Below are 22,572 nucleotides of genomic sequence, written 5' to 3' on the forward strand. Positions count from 1 at the left end.
CACATGCGTAGAATGATATAAGGAAAATATAAAGAGAATACCACAAACTTTCATTTAAAAAAAGTACACATTCCCTCAGTTTGTTACAAACGGATGTTATGGGTAATGATATTCCCCCTGCCTTCTGAAAAAGGGAACTCATGTACTCTTTAATTACGAGCAAAAACAAGTGAAAATAATAAATTGAATTTTCATTATATTTTCTCTGTTTTGTTCTACACATAACGTCACAAGCTGCGGTAGTATTCTCACTCAGCGATGGCGGCACTGGAACTTCAAAATTCTAACTTTTGAACGGGTCATCCAATTTTCCTCAAACTTTCACTAGTGTGTTCTACTAATATTTCTGCATTCTCTTAAACCACATATTACGATGAACTTATCCTTTCATTCATCTGGAACCGTGGGATGTCCCTTTCCGTCCACCACGCCTTTCTATATCTCCGTTTTATCTTTCATTATTATTGATATTGCTAGGTTTGGGAAGGTAAGTATCGTGTGTGAAATCGTCTCTCAGTTTGCCTTGTGAAGATAACATTCATCTCTTACTTACTCACCTACTCTCTCTCAAAAAAAAATGAAGAAAGTGTGTAGAAAAATATCTAGACTATACTTGAAATGATTTGTCTAATTAGACATATTGCGATATTGGTCACCTAGTGACAAGTATTGAAGCATGGTTAAAATAAATATCTTTTGATCCAATCTTTATTTTTTAGGAACTCATACATAATGGTGCTCATTGTTCAAAGTGTCGATTGTACTTTTTTTGCACAGGGTCTCTTGAGTGTGAATATTATTGTACTCTTTATACGACATGTATTAGATAATAACTCATTAGTGAAGATTATATATTCGATTATAACAAAGCAAAGGCATTTCTAATAATTATTTGATTATCTACTTTATGGAGTGTGTCCGTTTCTCTAATAGCAATTCATCATGTGTGTGATATTGCTATTATTTGGGAACGTTTGGTATGAAGCAGTGTTGAGAAACATATTAAAAGTCTTTCAGATATCCAAAGGTTCTTGTGTAGATATTGTGTGTTTTTTTAATGAATCATTCGTGCACAGTAGATGATGCGAATGATGAAGGTGGTGATTTTGATGCTGTATGTGATGGTGTGAATTTTTTGCTGTATTCATCAAAGCACATTTTGCAAATTTGATTTAATAGAGATAAAAGACCTCTTTAAGATGTGATTGTGCCGCCCTCTACCAGTAAAATGTCATTTTTGGTGACCCCCTCCCCCCCCCCCCCCCCCCGTCCACAATAATAAGATTATGCATGCGTAATGACCCGTATTTATTGTAACGGTGCTAAGTCAGGCTATACGCCTTTGTGAGAGCATCATTATATTATACATGTACAGACTTCCGATAATTCTCAGAGAGAGAGAGAGAGAGTGGTGATAGACGTGTGTGTGTGTGTGTGTGTGTGTGTGTGTGTGTGCGTGCTTATGTGTTGGTGATCTATATGCCTAATTCATCAGTCATATATTGCGCTACAAAATATAATTGTAACACCTTTTATTTTAGTGGTGACGTTCGATGGCGTAATGTCGGTGTGTACATTGATAAAGTTTTCTCGACAGCTCGAATGAAGAGACCACGATGCCAATTCATACATGTAACCAGTTCAGGGCTCTTTATTTAATTCAAAGGAATGTTCCATGCAAAATTATTTTATCACAAAATAATAAGACACTTTGACAAACCAAACAAAGCAAGACACAGCAACAAAACAAAATTAATCATACCTCAAAATATCATAGTGAATCCTCAAATACCCCGGACTGGAACGATTGTCGTTTTCTTTTTTTATTTGTTTGTTTCAATAGCGGGGTAAGTTTGAAATCGCAATGAAATAAGAAGTGTGATAAATTACAATGTCTTTCAGTTGTGAGATTACGTGAATTGTAAGAGGTAGACACATTCAGCACACATCAACTGCATTTTCGAAGATGAAAATGAAATATAGAAGCAACGAAAGCAGAAAAGAATCCAAGATGAATGCCGCATCTTTCTTCCACAATATACCCAAGTCTTTTTTATGCCAGATTCTAAATTGATGCGATTTTTCAGCGCCAGCCCTCTAGTACTTATTTTCGAAGCGCACACACGGTAGGTGTTAACTTAAAACTATATACATAAGCCATCGTGCCATGAAATATAGTTATCTTTATTACTGGTGTTGTCGTTACTCTTTCCACAGCATCGGAATTCTCATGAATGAAGATTTGTGTGATGTATAATCTTTTTTTTTTCCCTCCCATAATCATATCAGCAACAACTTCGATAACAATGATGGTCATGATTTTGAAATAAATGGGAACACCCTTTCAAATTGCATAATCTTAAAACAAAATATTTCAATTTATTTTGACATTTGCCAAGTACATCTACATGTACCACCTACATGTACTTCAAAACGGAGTAACGAGAAGGCTTGCAACGAGTAACAATCATTGGACGTGAACATTATATTTTCCACTGAAAATAATTCAATCTAGATAGTACATATTCATCAACAAAATTTTACAAATTGATACTGCATAATTTAAGAAATGGAACACAAAACACACGTTAGTTGTCAGGCACTATTTATAAGGAATAGCAAAGCGGAAAGTTGAAGCTAGAGAGAGAGAGAGAAAAAAAAGAAGGAAGTACTGAAATTTTACCACCAACTGAAAATAGTGACGTACTATAAATTATGACAGTTAGTGGGATGGTAGATTCATGTACTGACACTGTATGAAGTTTATTTTGTAGATACTGTAAATTGATATGATAGTAAGATATAATCCAAGAACGTATTAGCCTTTTGCAAAGGCGGCTCGCAATAGACTCGGACGGTGGACTCGCGCGCACACAGCGATCGGATGGTATTCTCGCAGATCGCCTGTCGCGCGCTGTGTGTGCGAGTCCATTGCTCTCTGTGTGCGTGTGCTGAAATTATAGTGAGCTGCCTTTGCAAAAGGCTAAGAACGTATTGGCCCCGTATGAAAAAGATTGACAATTTCTCGTCAGAATTTGCCACACTTTGTTGATATTCGATTGAGAAAAGAATTTGCCAAGTGAGGCCCTGAAACGAAAGAACTTGTGGGTCCCCACTCAGGGCCCACTGTCATTACAAATTCACACAATACATATATGAATTAGAATAATCTCCACACACGGTACACACGGGCGCACGCGCGTGCGCGCACACACACACACACACACACACACACATGCACACGTGCACACGTGCATACATACACAAACTTACAACCATTTCCATGATCAACTCGTAATTGTCAACGTTACGACTCTGTATAAGCACATCAAAACTAAATATTCATTCAAGCTTTCTAATAAATATATAAACACTGTCGTATAGCTCTTTCAAAACCTGTACGTACAGTAAAAAGCTGTCTTGTGAGGTTAGAAATGCTTAAAATTCCATCTAAATTTTTTTGAATGGAAACAATTCAACCACGAAAACCTAATTTTTTCACGAGCTTTACTGATCTTAAACCTTGATTCATCAATACCATCACTAGAACTGACGAATCACGTTTGTTTTCATAGTGACTGTTTGGGGGTGGGGTGGGGTGGGGTGGGGTGGGGTGGGGGGGGGGTGGCAAGAAAATAACAAAGAGGAAACTTTGAGAAATATTCTCCATAAACAAATCTGAAAGCTAGAGATCAGGAAGCCAGGCACCCCTTCCTGTTAATTCGACAAACCATTGACGATTTTTTTTGTTCAGCCTTTTTTTTTTCATGATCTTTCAGAAGTCCTTGCATATGTAATCGTTTTTGTGTAACCTTTTCTTATTCAGGCTGTAGATCCTTAGAACACTCGTTTTGTTCTTTAGCTTTTATCTCTACAGTGCAGTGACATCATTTTTTTGCGCTGAATTTTCACCATTCCCGTGTTAAATTCCTGAACAAAAATTAAAGCACAATATCAGTACACTTGTCACTTGCAGTCGTGAATCACGGCGCCGCGTATTACGTGGGAAGAAGTGGTCATGATGGAATCAGCATTCTTATTGGAGCGCCCTCTATCTAATACATGAATTAATCAGTTTCATCAAGATCTAACTTCTTCTTTTTTTTTTCTTTTTTTTTTGGCACAGCCTCTTCCCAGTAACATGAAGTCTTGCACACAATTACAATCATATAGGCCTAGAGAAGATTTGATTGGTCACCACTGCAAATTTTTAGTACTGAGATATAGCGTTAAACCGTCGCGTCGCCACTAGACATTCAAACGTGGTGAGCATGCAAGTCCGCATTTGTCGACGTAGCCACACATCATGTAGCGTATTTTGCCATGAGCTAATAGTCGGTAGACCATGGTTTTGAGGAATGTCTCTCATACTCCGTGGGAAACACTGTGCCACGTCATAGTCTTGATGGGAATTTTTTGCAAGTCGGCTTCTCATTGCGCTGCTGGATGTCTTCTATCGCCTTGGCAACCCTGAAAAGCCTCACTTCGTCAAAATGGCGACCAACCAACGTGATTCCTACGGGGAGTCGGTCAACGGTTCCTACCGGGACGGTTATCGCGGGATGTCCAGTGCAGTTGAACGGTGTGGTGTTCAGTGTACATGTGGAACTCAAGTTGAATTGCTCTGAAAGAGTAGCGATGGTAACATGAAATTAAACTACTAAAGAATCATTGATCGATTTTCATTAAGATTCATCCTTAAACCTTTTTTTCATGCAGTCATTTATGTGACTTTTTTCACAAACGTTAAATTTAATGGAATGACACGTAACTCAAACTAGAACCGAGCAGATCCACCGATCGAGGTTCAGAAAGACGATTATGAGCGACCGACACTGACTACTGACAAAAATAACCAGCATTTACTAATAGGCCTATTTGCCAAACAAGTTCTTGTGAGTCTATGCCGGGACTCACGTTTAGCTTCTTCATGTTGCCTTTTCGTTTCGTTTTTGACTGACAGCAATAATGAACTTACAGTTCCATTACAATGTATGAAACAGAAGTCGGTGGGCATAATTGGTTAGATTTACCTGAAATTGAGCAGTCCTTGGACGGAAGTTTAACGGCCGTATAGGGGATGGTCGGCATGGCAAGTACCCCGAAGTTCTGGAGGGCTTTGTCATACGCCTTCCGGAGGTTCAGTACTAGGTTGCGCCCCTTGGCGTACAAGCAGCCCTGGTAGTTTTCCTTGAGGTACTGGCCGACTATCCTTGTCAGCTGATTGATTGGAATTTGAATTTCGGATTTAAATTTCACCAGCGCCATTTTTTTTTTCTGGTCTTAGTCCAGTGTTAAAAAAAAAGACTGATGACGATTTTTCAGCAGTAAAACTCGATAAAGGTCTTACAAATTAATATTGCAAAGTATCTGTGCTGTAAGACGTCGAATGAACTACAGGAAAAATAAACATTGCAAAATGTCAGTTACTTATAGTTGAACTTATAAAACGTATAGGACCCAATAATTAAGCCTAAAGGTCTCCTTTTAGTTGTAGTGTGTGCGTGTGTGTTTCTGTTTGTGTGTTTTAAACCACTCTATCATTCATAGTTATACTTGTTTAGTGCCCCATAATATCGCTGCTATGACTCGGAAGTTTTGTGAACAATAAATGTTTGCTGTGAGGAAGATTAAGAGCATGTGAATTTAAGATTTGGCAAGGTAGGCCTATCTGTCAAAAATTCAGATACATTTTTTTTTGTCAAAGAGACACCATGACTGACAGTTTAAATAGACTGGCATGATCGAAGGTTTTACCTTATTTCGATGTGATGTGTCGTTCGGTCTTGCTTTAAATGCCTTCCCGATTTCTGCCATCATGCTGGTTGGATAAAATCCCTGGTTTCCGTAGCCTCCGCCTAGTTGGGAGCAAACGAGGGATAGTTTTGATAACTATGGCTACTTCTTATTCAGTTCATAATTATGTTTGTCCTAAATACTTACCCCATTAAGCAGTAGCGCATGTCATGAGATTACAAACACATTTCACCAGGGGTACGCCTCATGAAGTCATCACATAAAAGTTTTCACATAAATCTCAGAATGGCCAAAGTCGCTCATGTAGCTAGGTATAGAGAAGTAAGATCCATTTCATGAAGTGTCTCAGATAAGTGTGTCTTATTAGCGACAATTCTCTTTCAGGACTTTCATAAAAAGGACCCCCGGTACATTTATTACGGTGAGCAGATTGTACACACAGCAAATTGAAATCAGATTTCTGAGCTTTTGACGAAAATAACAAATACAATGATAAAAGAAAGATGTTTATGTGATGGTACTGAGCCCTTACAATCTGTTATGATTCCAACTAAAAATGAGAAATTTGTGTCAATTTGTGTCCATACAGATTGCAATTCTTTGTGATAATCAGCTGGGTAGTAATTTAAAACAATCATATTCAACGTTTACCTCCGTTTTGAAGTGATGCTTCACTGATCCCTTCCTTGGAAAAGCATGAGAAAATTGTTGGACCTGATTATAAAGGATCAACCATGAGAACGAAAAGGAAAGCAATGGGTAAGTTTATGTTCTTCGTCAAGTGGTATGTGTATGCTACATGCAACCCGGTTTTCACCTTTAATTATGCTAGGTTGATAAGAGTTGTCATAGAGATGAATAATATATTCGCATGAGAAAGGAAAACAAGAACACAAACACAAAGACAGAGGCATCAGTGTAAGGTATTTTACCAGTTTACGAGGCTAGGCTTTCTTATAGCGCAGTATGACTTATCTGAAGTTTGCCATCTTGATCTATAATTATGACAATGTGATTTCAAATTCCCCACAAATTGAACATGATGTACTAGTAATTTACTCAGCATTGAAACATTTGATAACGTAATCCTTACCGTTTTTGTGCATAGGGACGGACACCTCTTCAACCTTTAACCCGGATTCACTCAGCTTGTCAAGAGTCTTATACACCAGCGAATGTACCCGCCAATCACCATCGCTGCTGTCGAATCCCTCCAAGAGAACACCGACGCTCTCGTCGTCAAGGTTCAGATTTTTTATCTGGAGGAGTGACAACAAGGATAATATAGAAAATATGAATAGTTTTCCTTATGCATGTGTAAGCCATCTATTGATTTTTGTGGAATTCTGCCTTAGACTGAAAATATATATTCCGTTTCAAGACAATTGCTTCAGGAGCTATTCAGGAGAAAGTTAAAGGATTCGGCACGACTGTATGAGAAAATCAAGATAAAGAAACTAGAAGAAAGGTTGACACCTAGGATTGTAGGTACCGCCTTGAAGACGAGATGTTTTCTTCGACATCTCGACTTCTCAAATCCATGAAGGCGAGATGAGATCTCGGTTCTCTTCGTTCAGCCATGTTTTTCAGCTGTATAGTTTTTGATAGTTTCTTCTTGTTGGCTGTTCGACAGCCATCTTTGATGTGGGAAATGCATTTAAAACACAGACATGTTTCTGCGGAGGTACGAGACCAACTTACTTCTTCCGTGTACTTTGGTTCCCTGATTGTCGAATGCTGTCTGTGGTCTAACCCGTCGTCGTATCCAGCGATAACCTGAACAAGAAACGGAGGAAAGATTCTCAAACTCGTTCAATTCGAAACGTGTTGGTTATGCATACAATAAAGGAGTTCATTGCTGTGATTTGCGCATGTGCAAAACAAAGGTCGAATGTCTGTGTATTTGCCACTGACTTAAAACGAAAAGAATCCTCGGGCAACCATGAGAATATGAATTACAGCAGTATTTTAGTACAATGTATGTGTTTCATACTAAATCAAAACGTGCAGGTGTAAGTCATTCATCAACACTGTTTAGCGAAATCTCTCCATGCATTTTATCAACATTGATAAAATACAAGATGCCATGTTTCAACAAGGAATTCTTGATCTCAACACATGCCCATATTATTGGAAAGTCTGTGTTGTAGGGGTCAATGAGACATGCGCTAACCATGAACTGCCTTCTACGCTAAGTTAAAAAGAAGGTTCATGTTCTATAGCAAACGTTCCAAAAATCGCACAAAAATGGAACAAATTCAATGGATACAGTGTATATAATATTATAAGGTAAGTGGCTTCATTATGAAAAGGAAACAATTAACGTTTTGATGTCCATCAATTTGAAACAAACAATTTCATGTGTCATGTAAGATAAAGGACTTGTTTCAAAGGATGTTACTCATATTCTTTTCTTATGACTGAATACACGACAAACATGACGTGCTAGTCTATTCCGATGTTGGTCTCTAATTGAAACAAAACTGGGAACCACATGCTGAGGCGTAGATGAGTTCCTCAGCTTTTAGAATACCAGTAATAAACTGCGCTACACATTACACGTTTAAAAGATCGTAACAAGGGAAATCATTATAATACCTTTTACTTTGTTTCAAACGCTCGTCATGAACATACCAGAGAGTTACACTGTATGGATCTTCTTACAAGTTTCAATGTTATTACTGTCAGTCTTGCTGTTTCTATCAAAATCTTATTGATTTTATGTATTGTTTCCTGTGATTTTGACGCAAGCAAATTCAAATGATAAATTTTGACTCCAATGTTTTCGATACGCCCCTGTTACATACCTCTAAGAGAAGTGCGCAGTCATCGACATTTCTTGCCATAGGTCCGATATGATCTATGGTGGGCTCCATCGAGATGGCGCCAGTGTATGGGACCAGGCCGTAGGTTGGTTTCATACCGACCACACCGCACCAAGCCGCCGGGATCCGGATTGAACCGCCTTGGTCCGTCCCAATAGCCATATCTACGTCACCGACCGCTATCTGCTCCCAGAAATAATTATTACAATGACATTAAAATGCGTGTGAACTTGATAAGTTTTGAGACCAGTTCCCCCACCTCCCTCCCCCCCCCCAAAAAAAAGACGGACCTTAATTACTAATGCTTTAACTTTTATCCATCTCGTCCATAATAGTTGTACAATGTGACACGTGATGTGATTCACGATGTGATCATGATCATGATGTGATGTGAAATTCTGGGTCCTTTAAAAGACAAGTTTGAAATGCTCTTAATACGCATTTCCTGCCATTCATTAAAACAAATCAAAAATATTAGATACAGAGGGGTTTTTTGGTCTATTCTATATTAAATACAGCTGCATTGTTTCAGGTACAGCGTCACTGAAAAAAAAAAATATTAGTCCTGAAGTTTCCCTAGTCTTTATCATAACTGTATGAACAATATTCGGTTCAACAAAAAGACGTATATACCACTTTCAGTTGCTCAATAAGCCCTTCATTTGCTATTTGATGTTTCTAACGTATTATAATCATTATTAGATCTGCAAAATCTACTTTGGAAACAGCCTGAAACATATAGACATAAAAAATATCAATATTCTGTCAACGAAATTATTATTATTTAAACATTTGCATGAAACAAGATAGTGTGGTTCAAAAAGATATATCTTTGCCACGAAGTTTGCAAGAAATACATCAATGACGTACCGCCACAGCACAACCAGAACTAGAACCACCAGCGCTCCTTTCGGTGTCGTAGGGGTTAAGGACCGGACCGTTAGCCCCTGTGAAACTGCTGCCGGAGTAACATAGGTCTTCGCACGCCATCTTTCCACTTATTTCGCCACCTGTACCAGACAGAAATGGTTTACTACAGCAAATATCCATATTCTTACATATCTAATAAAAAACAGTAATTGTTGACTAGTAAACAAAGCCAAGTAAAAAATAATCTGTCTACTTTAATCCCATTTCTAATCTCCACCATTTATTTCTACCAAAAACAGAACAAGACATTGGTACATGCTTGGCACATATTCCATAGAAAAACGAATGACAAATGAGAAATAATGCAACAAAATCAATACTTTTCTGAGCCGATATAACAAAACGGAGCAGTGCAACAAGCAAACATAATGTAGAGGATAGAAGATGATCTATCTTAGCAATACAAAAATAAGCAGGAAATACATTTAGCATGTTTGTTTGTAAAATGAGTTAACAATGAGTGCGGGATTGCTGACATACCCTCATCCAACACTCTCGTCACGACTGTAGCGTCGAAATCCGGCATGTAACCTTCCATGGCGTGACAGCCATTTTGCAGTGGGACGCCAGCTACGGCTATGTTGTCCTTGACGCCGATCTTCTTCCCCTGAAGTTTCCCAGATGGGGCTCCACAGATACCGCACACGACACTCCTGTTCGGGAGCAATGGAGTACACCTTCCCAATTACTACGGCTCGTGGAAAACAGTAGCAACATGCATATCATTTTCAGTTGAAACTCTCGATTTCCTTTCCCGTCAGTATCAATGTCCATAATATGTACGATTTTGGCGTTGCTTCTGTCTGTATCCTTATGATATACGTTGTCCCCATCTCTGTTTGTGTACATGTATCTTGATCTCTCAGAAATACGTATGCACTTACTGCACAGTAAAATTGGGTTACACTCGCCACAAGTTCTTGACAGTGTGAGATGTACTTCACGCGTGTCCAAAATAATCGCACTGATATGTTTACTTGTGTGTGATAAACTGTTTGCTGGAAATTAATGTCATTGAACTTGAACTTGGATCGTGGGACGGTTTGTTTACATTGCATTAAGTTGTAAGTAGAATGGAATGAAATGGCAGAGTGCAGAAATCCAAAACAAAGAGGTCCTAGTATTTGAAAGGTGGGTCCCATCTTTTATTATAGGACCACTTTGCTTTATTTTTGGATGTCTCTACCATTGCAGAGCCGATTTACAGCAAATAATGTTGAATTCCTTTTAGAATTACATGCCCTTTCATATTTTCTAAAGTGGTTTCAAAGTATCTCCCCAAAAAGTTCAGCCTGACCCCTATCTCAACCAAAACTAACAGTATCGCTTTACACGTTGAATATAGCGTTCGTCGATTTTTTGCATTCAACTCTTCATGTGCATCTTGCTGGAGGTGATGAAGGCATTACCTCAAAGATCTCCCATTGACCAGCACATAAACTCTTCACTAAATTTCCTTTCTCGCCACAGAATAATTGAACTTCATGGCTTTGGAGTACAAACCAACGGGAAGAATACGACATTGTGACGTCATCGATCCCTTGCTTCTCCTCATGAGTGTGTGTGTGTGTGGTTTGCATCTAATGTCAATATCCCATTATTATGTGAACCTATTCTTTGCCGGAATATGATGAAACCTCCGCCACACATTTTTTTTTTTTTTTTTTTGGTGTGTGTGTAATCTTTCTTTTATCTTTTAACGTCCACTTGGACATGGTGTGACATTGCACTTTAAATCATTGGGCTAGCTCCCTTACCATCGGCTGAGCGGGGATAGATTAACCCCAATGTGGTCGTTATTCCGTCACACAATGCAATTCATCAACTTTAATGGGTGCCGCTGATTCCAGTAGTACGTGTCAATGGTGAAAATTTATTAGAATTATTTGGTGACCTCATGGAGCACGATAATTAATTACGTTTAGATGACATCTTACCGCCTCCTACTACTTGAAATTTAAGCTCATCCCCGCCAGGGGAATGTAAATAATTATTTTGTCAGGAAACTCATTGCTTCGCATCAACGCCCTCGGGACTGAATAATTGAGTCAATGCTGAAATGAACATACTGTTTGCAGATATTATCGCTCTTTTGTCGCTTATGTTGATTTTCGCGGATTTTGACAACATACTCGTGACTGGAATTTTGCTGTTTTGATGAAAAGGAAGTCCAATGTTCAAGGTTTGGTGATTAGCAATCCTTTCCTAAGTGACTTCGACCTAGTAAAATCAAATGTGATTTTTTTTTTTTTTATTTAACATGAGTATTGCCGCTGCAGTGTATTTCCGTTCTGAAACACACCTCGAGCATGTATCAAGGAATCTGTAATAGTCTTTCCCCATGAGGTATATAGCTCTACAGAGAATGTCAGTTCTTGTCATGTGAAATAACCCGCAAGGTAAGACTTTTAACACAGTTTACAATATCACGTAACGGGTCATATCATTCGTGTACCTTGTATACTGTAGATCGGAATTTGATGACGCATATTGTTCTTATGTCTTCATCTTACGGGTTTGTTTGTTTTTTTCCACAGAAACAATCACGTATTGTTGAACAATCTACTGACGTCAGTATTCGCAAATTAGTGCTGCTAAAGAAAACATAGTAGTGTCGGGGAAAAGAATATGTGACTTTGCTATGATATAGTTCTGATCTTTCTTCCTGCATGACAGCGACTTAGTGTAGCGACTTGTCCAGGGTTTTTGTTTCGGGTTAGTTATAGTTAGGTTTCCATACTTTAGTTTCTTTTGTATTTCTTATTTTTATGTATAACAGTATATCAGCATTACGTGTGGGGGTGGAATGCATCATACAAGCTCTGCTTTTTAGCATTCCTCCTCATTTCCAGTATTTCAGTATGATTAAAATATTCTGTAAACTTATCTTTTATTATGTATTATGATGTAATCTACGTATTCAATTTCTGTAAAATATTCATATGTTTCTGTGAAAATAGAAAAAATAAATGAATGAATATACATGAATGTATGAATACATGAATAGATATTAGTTCTGACACCACATACAATTTATGCTTGGAATAGAATACGGATGAGCGTCAGTAGGCTACATATTGCCCTCATTATCTACATACATAACATAGCCCATGCTCTCAGAGAGACTCTAATAATGATGATAATGATGATGATATAATGATAATAATAATATTCACAATAATAATGGTAATAATAATAATAATAATAACAATACCAATACTAATAATTATAATCATAATTATTATCATAATTTTTATTATCGATATTATTATTATTATCATTATTATTACTATTATTATTATTAAAAATACTAATACTAATAATTGTAATTATAATTAGTAGATATAATCATTATTACTATTATTATTATTATTGTTATTATTATTATTATTATTATTATTATTATTATTATTATTATTATTATTATTATCATTATCATTATCATTATTATAACAACAGTAACAGTAATGAGAACAATAATAACAGCAATTAAATGAAGATGATTAACTCCATTCATTTAGCACATATCACCCCCCAAAAAAACAACAATGGATTAATTTCTCTGAACAGAAAAGGAGAGAGAGGAAAAAATGAGGGAGTTAGGAGACGTATCTTGCAGAATCTCTTTTTCGAAGAGGCTGTGTATTGTATAATTACAATAAGTATAATGCAAATATAAACGAGATGATCTCCTTCAAGGTATGTTGTCATGTGATAAGCATGCCTGTCATTTCAGCCTTTGAGAAACTACCTCATACCACTTGGTTCGTTCACGAACCGTCATCATATGTCTGCATGCTATAGTACCTACCATGCGTTGTATCTATTTTCAGTCGGTTTGCGGCCAGGCATCCTCGGGTACTTCACCGGGAGGCGTGGCTCGGGTAGTTTGCTGGCTTCGTTTATCCGCTCTATTTGGCGTTGCACAACAGGGCCGTACGCCTACAGACGGGAAAAATAGGGAAACGAATTATAAAAAAAAAAAGACACTCAGGAATCAGATACCAGAGATACCCTGTTAAGATAAAGGAATCGTCACAGGCAGCCATAGTCAGTTCCTATGGTTTCCTACTGTAATACATAATGATAATATAGTCACGATTTACAACCCCACCTTGTAGGATGAATGCTTCTATATACTTAGTAGGCCTAATCAAAAGTCATTTAACAGGAAATCAAATTATCATTCCTCTTTTTCTGAACACAGTCATATAGGTGACTTATGTCTTTTGAAGTAAATAATGGAGACAGGGTTTGGTCCTTGTTTGCAAAGCATTCCATGCTTAATGGGTATCGCATTCCTGTCGTGGACTCGAAAGACGAAACAATGCAACGTGTAGACTACAACAGAATGGTGATCATTCTCTTGCGACGTGAGAAATCATGTCAACACGTCGATTGAATATCACAGTTGACACGGACCTGGTATCGCGTTGCCGGAATAATTCAGGGATCATTTACCAGTCTCGCTTCGGAGAGAACATCACAAGTAATAACTTGTACCCGTAGCTGTTATTGAGAAGTGAGCATTCCAGACCTTCCCGTGTTCAATACGAAACTCGAAATAATTTTAGTCCCCACGACAAGGATCGAAAGATTTAAAGGACGTGAACCTTTCTTCACGTCAGGTTTTCCACCTTGTTTGTTTGTGTTGTTTGTTTGTGTTTGTTTGTTTGTTTGTTTGTTTGTTTTTGAAGGTATTTGTACATGTGTCCATTGAAGAAGAGTGTTATAACAACTTTGATTAACGTACAGATAAGAGTATAACAGTCATTTCTTCTTCCACTCTTTCTACTACACCATTTTCTACTACATGGTATTGCTATAACGTCTAATAAATGTGTTGACATCCGTATGGAAAGTGAACTAAAAGTGAATTAGATTACTATTGTACACATATTCAATCTGTTTGTACGGTTGTGATCGTTATTGTGTAACTGCAAACAAAGGATCACCGTAAACAATGTCATTTTACAACAGCTAGGATAAATGCCGATTACTGTTCACTTTCTTCGATTTCAACTTCTACTACTAGTATTCTGCTCCTCCTCCTATTACTCTACTGCTACTACTACTACTACAACTACTACTACTACTACGACGACGACGACTACTACTACTACTACTACTACTACTATTACTACATTATAGGTACGCAACTACAACTACTCCAACAGTTGACAACTGCAACAACTGCTGCTGCTACCTTACTACTACTTCTACTCTGTTATTACTATTGCTTATTACTTATTATATTTTGGATCAAAAAAATATCCTCTGATGATTGTTTGAAAGAGCTTCACGTGATTAAAGGTATTTTCAGCTATTTCAGAAAGTTGACAGTCCATAAGTACTATTTGCAAAATGACGTCACTTCTGTGACATTTTGCAAATAGTATACTCCATTGTATTTGCAAAATGATGTCACAAAGCAATTCTGAAATTGTGCGCAGCTTTGAACCATCAGTCTATGAAATGTAACAATTTCTAACAAAACAATTGTGACGCCACAGAGCAATTTTGACATTGCGCACTGCTCGTACCGTCACTCCGAAAATGTACCAATTCCTAACAAAGCGATTGTGACGTCATAAAAACGCTTACGACTTCTGGCTTTGCATTTCCCTCATTTTCCTTTTTTTTTTTTGAATTTTTGATCCAAAATATAAAACAAATATACTTTGCCTAATTTCGAGTTTCTTGTTAAAACTATAGGCCTCGGCGCCTCCAAAAGAACTATTCACTCCGGGGCTGCGCCCCTCAGTGAATAGTTCTTCTGGAGTCACCTCTGCCCATAGTTTTAACAAGAAACTCTCAAGGCCAAGTATATTTGTATATTATTACTTATCATTATTGCTTTTCGTCTAGTTATGGAAATCCGTCTACATACAGTCTTTGATGGTTCTTAAACAAAGCAAAACCATGATACTCTCGAAAACGTAACTACTTAGTGAATGTTACTGGTAATGTCATTTCCTTCCACAGATGCCATCCAAATTTGAAAAGTGCTAAAATTTGATAGTGTTTACAGCTGCAGGAATGATTACTGTGAACGCAAAATAAATGAATTAATTAATTAATAACAATAATAATAATGTATTATACATATCATAAGGGGTTTGAAAATATTTATCAAAATGTTGATTTGAGCACTGTGTGGCTCCTTTAGTACAAGATAACTGAGAATCTCTACAGGAGAGGTTTCTAGAACAAAGTCTGCAAGACTTCGTTCCTTGAAGCTGCGTGGTATGCGTCCTCCTGAGGTTTGTGCTGTTACGGATTGATTGGCCATTTACAGCCTCATTACCTCCGGTACAGCGTGGGCCTACTACATGCAGAAATAGGTCCCATCGGTACAACAATGCTGCACCTTTAAAGGGACTGTACAGTACTGGTTGACATGAGGATTCAGGTTTATAACATTTTTGGTGGGATAATGAGAAACCTCTTATGAAATATGAAAGAGCATGCAATTTCAAGAAGGATTCAACGTTTATTTGATGGAAAATGGCCTTAAAATGACTGAGATATCCAAAAGCGATCCTAATAGAATTGACAGGCCTTAACTTTTATTAGGATCTCTTTGTTTTACCTTGTTTTTGGATATCTCGGTCATTTCAAAGCCGATTTTCATCAAATAAACTTTTGATCCCCCATATCAAATTGTATGCTCTTTAACATTTCATGGAGTGGTTACTAAATATCTCGCAAAACGTTACAAGCTGAATCCTCACCTCAACGAGTACTGTACAGTCCCTTCAGAAGGGAGCTCCTATACTTTCAGTAGGTGTTGACTTCTCAGCACTATCCTCGAGGCTCTTACAACCTTTCACCACCGTGGTAATTGAGCATGAAGAGGGAGCATAGTCCAAAGGGACTCCAAGAGGCCATAAGGAATAAATGATACCTTGTTGTTGTTGTTTTCATTTCCGTCTCCAGTTATAAATATACACAAGTTGCATATACATTACATATACATATACATATGAAGAAACAGGGGATTACCCGTTCAGCCATTTATACCTTCAATTCACATCATGTTGCAAAGTAGTTGTAATAGAGTAGAGCACTGACCGTCGTGGTTGTTGTTGCAATACGTTATTGATCAGATATCAAAATGATCTGTTTTTTCCTAAGTACTTTATATCATAGACCAGTGGAATAAATTTGTAAGGATTACATCGTCGCCTCATCCAATTTGCATATCATAAATTATATAGCTGCAATTCAGCCGCCGTTTCAAGATAACATTATCGGGATCTTCTACACAAGTAATGACAGGAAACCTTTATACTGCTCTTTTGTTTTCTATTCTACACTTGTTCAGTGAAGTCAAATTTAACATACAGTACCGTTTGACTTTGAGTGTGTTTGATGGTTCCTACCTTTTTACGTCATATATATTCCTTGTTCAGATGAAAAGAATACTTTCGGAAGATTTACACGCGTTTTCGAAGGAGGGCTCTTAAAGCTTAGTAAATACTAACTCGACTTGCTTTAAAATTTAAGCACTTAAGGATTTAAGCTCTGAAGTAAAGGTTTAAAAAGGAGTAGGCCTACAGCAATCGCGAAATTAGATCCTCCATGAGATTTTTAATCTTCTTAACACGAAGGCCATGTATGTACAATGACACACTAGGTTCTACCAGGGAAGTGGGAAACCCCATATCCCTGGTTCTGCAATGATCGGATATCAGCACGACTGTTACCACGTTCGAATTTCTGGTATTGCAGGAGATGGCCTACCCACATCATTCTTCCACTGTAATGTAGAACTGACATAGCGAACTTGCCCTGAAGTTTTCTACATAATGGAATTACCACAATGTGCTTGGTTATACCTCAAAGCACCCCCCCCCCCCCTTTCATCACCATTTCACACTTATCTGTACTTCCTTGTGACGCATTACATCTATACTTCCTGCATTCTGGGCTTGTCTTCCTCCGAGTCTGTTATAGGCCTACACTTCAGTGATGTCTTGAACCACCAGAGACTTTAGTTCACATTTATCACCTCAAGGGCCACTCAAAACTTCCTTGTTTTGAATTATCAGACAATCTATTCTCCCTCTGGTTCTGTCCTAGGGCTGTCTGATTTAAACGTATAAGTGACAAATTACGTTTGTCGTCTTTATTGTTGATTAGATTATATTTTAAAGGGACTGTACAGTACTGGTTGAGGTGAGGATTCATGTTTTGAACATTCTGAAGTGAGATAATGAGAAACCTGTTATGAAATATGAAAGAGCATGTAATTTCAAGAAGAATTCAACGTTTATTTGACGAAAATTGGTTTTCAAATGGCTGAGATATCCAAAAAAGTGATGATAATAAAAGGCGACAGGCCATGCCTTTTATCAGGATCTCTTTGTTTACCTTGTTTTAGAGCTCTCGGCCATTTCAAACATAATTTTCATCAAATAAACTTTTGATACCCCTTAGAATTGCATGCTCTTTGACATGTCATAGAGTGGTTTCTGAATATCTCGCAAAACGTTAAAAGCTAAATCCTCACCTCGACCAGAACTGTACACACCCTTTAAACTAAGGATTGGGCTTTGAAATGATATCCTTTTGTGCCAAGATGGTTGTGGTGGTGGTATGTGTCTCTCACGGCAATCAATCTCTATCTCTGATACAATACTCATCTCGAAGATAATTTGGATATGGTGTACGAGAACCCAGGCACAGGGGGGGGGGGGGGGTTTAGTTGGCACGTGACCACCTCGACGGTTTGTTCGCTGTTTGTTTCTCTGTTCTGAGAGTTACTTAGTCCCTTCCCAGCCCTTTCATACATCATTTTTACCACCCTCAGAAAAAAAAAGAAACAGCCTTACTAAGATAGTGGTACATGACATGCATATACCAAGAGGTACTCAGTACGCCTACTAATCCATTGAAGAAGCTTAATGTTGCTTTAATATAAATGCTGGCACAGATACATAATGAAAGAGCAAAGGTAACATCGTAAAGAGCTGGTATTCTTCTATGCACTCGTGTCGATTACAGCGTGTCTTGCTAGCGCTCAACAGCAAAATCAAGCACATTTTGTACTTGTCTTCCAAGTGGTCCTGACCTTCGAATAAAAGAGTGAAAATACGGGTATTACTCACTGCGAGAGAAAAAAAAAAGCAATCTAGGCCCTGTTGCATGAAACTATATAATGACTTTACAATTAATAATGCCTCTACAAACAGGGGTAACCATCAGTGAATTCTTGCATGGTTTTGATTAGCTATGGAATAGTGCTGCTTTGGCAGTTGATTGCAGAGTTACCACTTTTTGTAAAGTTACCATAGTTTTATGCAACGGGACCCAGACTTTTTTTTTTCTCTCTGGCCCTGCAGTTGATTCAATAATATGAAGTAAGCATTCTAGTTGCTGTGGTGACTATGTCACTTTACTATAATAGACTCGATGACTAAATCTTAAAACATTATGGATGATTATGTGGTGCCTTTTTCAAAACATAAAAATGAAAAATAAGGCTCGTCACACGATGGAGTTATTGGTTGTTATAAGAGTGTTCATTTCGGAAAGCGGCAGTGCTTTGTCTGTGCCACACGTCAGCAATACGTCGCACTGATTGGGCACAACAGATATTATTCGAGTTATGTGAGATATGTCGTGATTTTCCTTAATGTTCGCGGTAGCGAGGGTGCTCATTTTTTTTTTCTCTCTCTCTCTGTTCTCATGGCAGTAACACTTAAAGGGTAAGCACGTCCTGAAAGCTAGTTTGCTTGACTTTGATCAGAAAAACGAGAGGAGCATGACAGTGAAAGTTTGTACAAATTCTGATGAAAGCCACTGGTATGATTTTTTCCCCTTCAATTTAGAATTATTGAAGCACGGATTGGCAACTCCGTGATGTACCTGTGTAGTATGTGAGTTTATACTTACTATTTGCCCTTTCAATAAAATTCCATAATATCTTCTTCTTTTTTTAGAATATTGATGACAAAATATATGTTATCTTTCATTCTTTCTTTCTTTGCACGCAGGGGTTTTACAGAAAAGTATTTTGCTTGATTGTATTTAAGGGTACATGTAGCCTACGTACGACTGGGGCTTTTTATGATGGGAAGACGAGCATTTTTTTTTTTCAAGTGCAGAAGAAATTTGAGAGGGGTGAGCTCGCATGTGACATCAAAGAAATGCCAATTCAATTTGATTTATCAAAACTTCACAAAAGCATAACTTTCTCAGTTTCAATCGGAATTTGCCGAAACTTTCACTGTCCTGTTCCTCTTATTTCACTGCTTCTAAAGACACAAACTTATTTTCAGCGTTGACTTCCCCTTTAATCAAGTTTCTTTGACCTCCATTCATCCCTCCGTGAACGACTGTCTTCACAAATACACAGACTCTTCATAGCTCTATCACAATCAACACACACATGGTATTTTGATTAATCAAATATCCTCGAACAATTCAGAAGCTTAGTGTGGTGGTTGCCGTTCATTCATTTCTCCACGTGTCATTGTCATTCGCCCTAAACTGCAACACTGGATTGTATCGATTGGTTGGGCAGGAGAGCAGGACAGATGGTCTAATTTTTTTTGCATGAATTTTAATGAGCAACGCTTCGCACGCTCACGGGGCATATCAAGCCGCCGCGTATACTGGTCGATCAGCGAGTGTACGGCGCGCCGTACATTCGCTGATCGACCAGTATCGATATAATAACACCCAATTGCCTGAAAACCACGGCAGACTCGTGAATACTCAATTAGCAAAATTTTTCCAAACAGCGTGTTACAAATCGTAAATAATGAAGGTCGAATTGTAACACAACTACGGTATTGAGTCTTATTAACGCTATAATTTTTGATGGTATCCGGCAAAGTAATAATTCCCAAGAGGGTGACTGGAAATTGTACGAAATGCATTTTGAAAGCCATAAATGGAAATAGAACAAGAGAATACTAGGGCCTATATGGCAGACTTTTCCGATGCGTTTACAAAGAGACAATTGGTCATTAAAATGTATAAGGGGTAGTCGTGAAGACTGTTACTTTCATCTCATACCTCAGAACATGTCCATGTAACCTCGTAGCAAATTCTTCATGCTCGATTCTTGTTCTTCGTAACTTTGTTATGGTTTCTTTATTCTATTTCACCATGGGGTCTAAATCCTACCAACACGCTTTCAGTAGGCCTGTTTCTTTAAGATTGTATTAAAAAGCATTAGCATTTGATATCGTCACTGATCGTTTGGTTTTGATAATTTCATTCAAATCAAATTTCTTTTTTTTTCGCTTGCATAATTTGTCAAATTTTGTTTTCATTATTTCACATAGTATTTGCCTGTCACAATCTATAATAACATCTTTACATTTTGCATGGTAATCAGCATATATTAATTGTAACAATCATAATTGTAGCCTTTTGGTACTGACCATCATAACTTTTGTAAACATCATCGGTAGTAATGTGCCAAAATTTCATCAGGAGTCTACACTATAATTGGCTGCACACTGTAATAGCTCCGGTTAGCTCCCACCCCCTCCCCCTTCCCCTCCCCCTTCCAGTAACTTTGGTTCTTCATGCTGTGGGTGCTTACCTGTAATTCTTCCTGACTGAGGTCAAGCCCTTGGTCCCGAGCAATCCTCTTCAGCTCCTCCAATGAGGGTATCCTCACAGGTGGAGACGAGTAGAGAGCTGAGGAGAACAAACCCCCATCGCGATGATTGTTAAACCTCTTGTTTCCATTCATGTCCAACATTTTGCTTCTACTAAAGAAGCCATTAACATACTATTAATGTACCATTTCTTTTATTGTCTAGAATAATTTCACGTTGATAATCTTTAATTGTTGCTATGATTTAATCCCATGAAACGGGGGGAAAAGTCATCGTTGCAAATATATTTTGCCTCTGATAAACCCACCGGGACTGTTACCTTGAGATTATGACTGCAATCATTGTGTAATGTTATACAAACTTGATTTTGCTTTGGAATTTAAAAGAAGCCCCTTCAAGAAACACTTCATCGTATTACTTGTAGACAAACTTAGATTATCTTTGCAAACTGTAGCAAAACCAGGAACTTTTATCTTTCCATTTCAGATTAGGATAAGAAGGGACATTTTATCGAGGTATCTTCGAACGGAACCATATCTTTTAACTTAAACTTGATGATAAATAATATCGCGGATTGAATGCACGACGCTACGAGGCGCCCGTCGCTACTCATATGAACGGACATCTCTGATGCCTACCATTCTGGCGCGGTGTCGTGCCCTGCAGTTTCGGTCGCTCTGAAGCAATCGGCAGCGCCTCTCCGTTGATGGGATACCTCGAAGACATCGGTTTTCCCGCCATTCTGGTATGCCCCGGCGAGGATCCGTTGTCATCTGGCGTGTGATCTGCGCCAGATTGTAGTGGATGAAAACTTTGGGGTTAGTCAGGTATTCCGAAGAAGGAAAAGAAGAGAAGGAGATGGGTGGGGGAGTGGGAGAAAGATAGATGAAGAGAGAGAGATAGAGAGGGAGGGGAGAAAAAGAGAACGGGGAGGGCAGAAAGAGGGGGAGAGGGGACAGAAGGGAAAATGTGTAAGGAGAGGAGGGATAGTTAAGAATAAGCATACATTATATGTAAAATTTTTGTTATTGTGATCTAGTTGAGCAAGTATTAAGCAAACTCCGTTAATGATCAGATTTCAAGTTAGGAGTGTGTTAAACGAATGATGAATCTCTTTTAACTTACCGTGTATCAATGAATATTTCAGTGTAACAGTTCACTGCTTTTATCTCAGTATTTGTAGTTCTCAACAGAAAACAATAGATTTGGATTTACATTAATATCACACTTCAATATATTGAAATGATTCATATATCTAGGCCTATTCATCTACAATTTATAATGTAGATGATTTTCATTTTTATATCATTTTTTCGTATAGCATATTTTTATAAAATGCTTATACTATCTAATTCGATTTCGTCATATGCTAATTGTCAATGCTTCATGTTGGTTTGGCATGCTTCCAATCAACAGCAATCCATATTAATACTACTTTTGCCAGACCACATCAGCATGTCGTATTATCCTTTCCTCGT

At 37.9% G+C, this 22,572-nt stretch overlaps 1 protein-coding gene across 1 annotated transcript; it reads right to left on the reverse strand.

Annotated features, from left to right (window-relative positions):
* Positions 1-3,805: 3,805 nt before the first annotated feature.
* Positions 3,806-21,748, reverse strand: LOC139717159 (amidase-like; the record flags this gene model as incomplete). The annotated part of the gene is made up of 12 exons (XM_071628660.1): positions 3,806-4,624; positions 5,034-5,220; positions 5,758-5,858; positions 6,409-6,471; positions 6,851-7,016; positions 7,459-7,533; positions 8,565-8,765; positions 9,453-9,592; positions 9,993-10,165; positions 13,324-13,454; positions 21,076-21,173; positions 21,733-21,748. Coding segments are annotated over 12 exons (1,581 nt in total), but the record flags the coding sequence as incomplete, so codon positions are not given.
* Positions 21,749-22,572: the final 824 nt, after the last annotated feature.

Source organism: Diadema antillarum, unplaced genomic scaffold, assembly GCF_040938485.1.
Source record: "Diadema antillarum isolate AM-2024a unplaced genomic scaffold, OU_Dant_1.0 scf00000072, whole genome shotgun sequence".
In the NCBI taxonomy this organism is placed as follows: Eukaryota; Metazoa; Echinodermata; class Echinoidea; order Diadematoida; family Diadematidae; genus Diadema; species Diadema antillarum.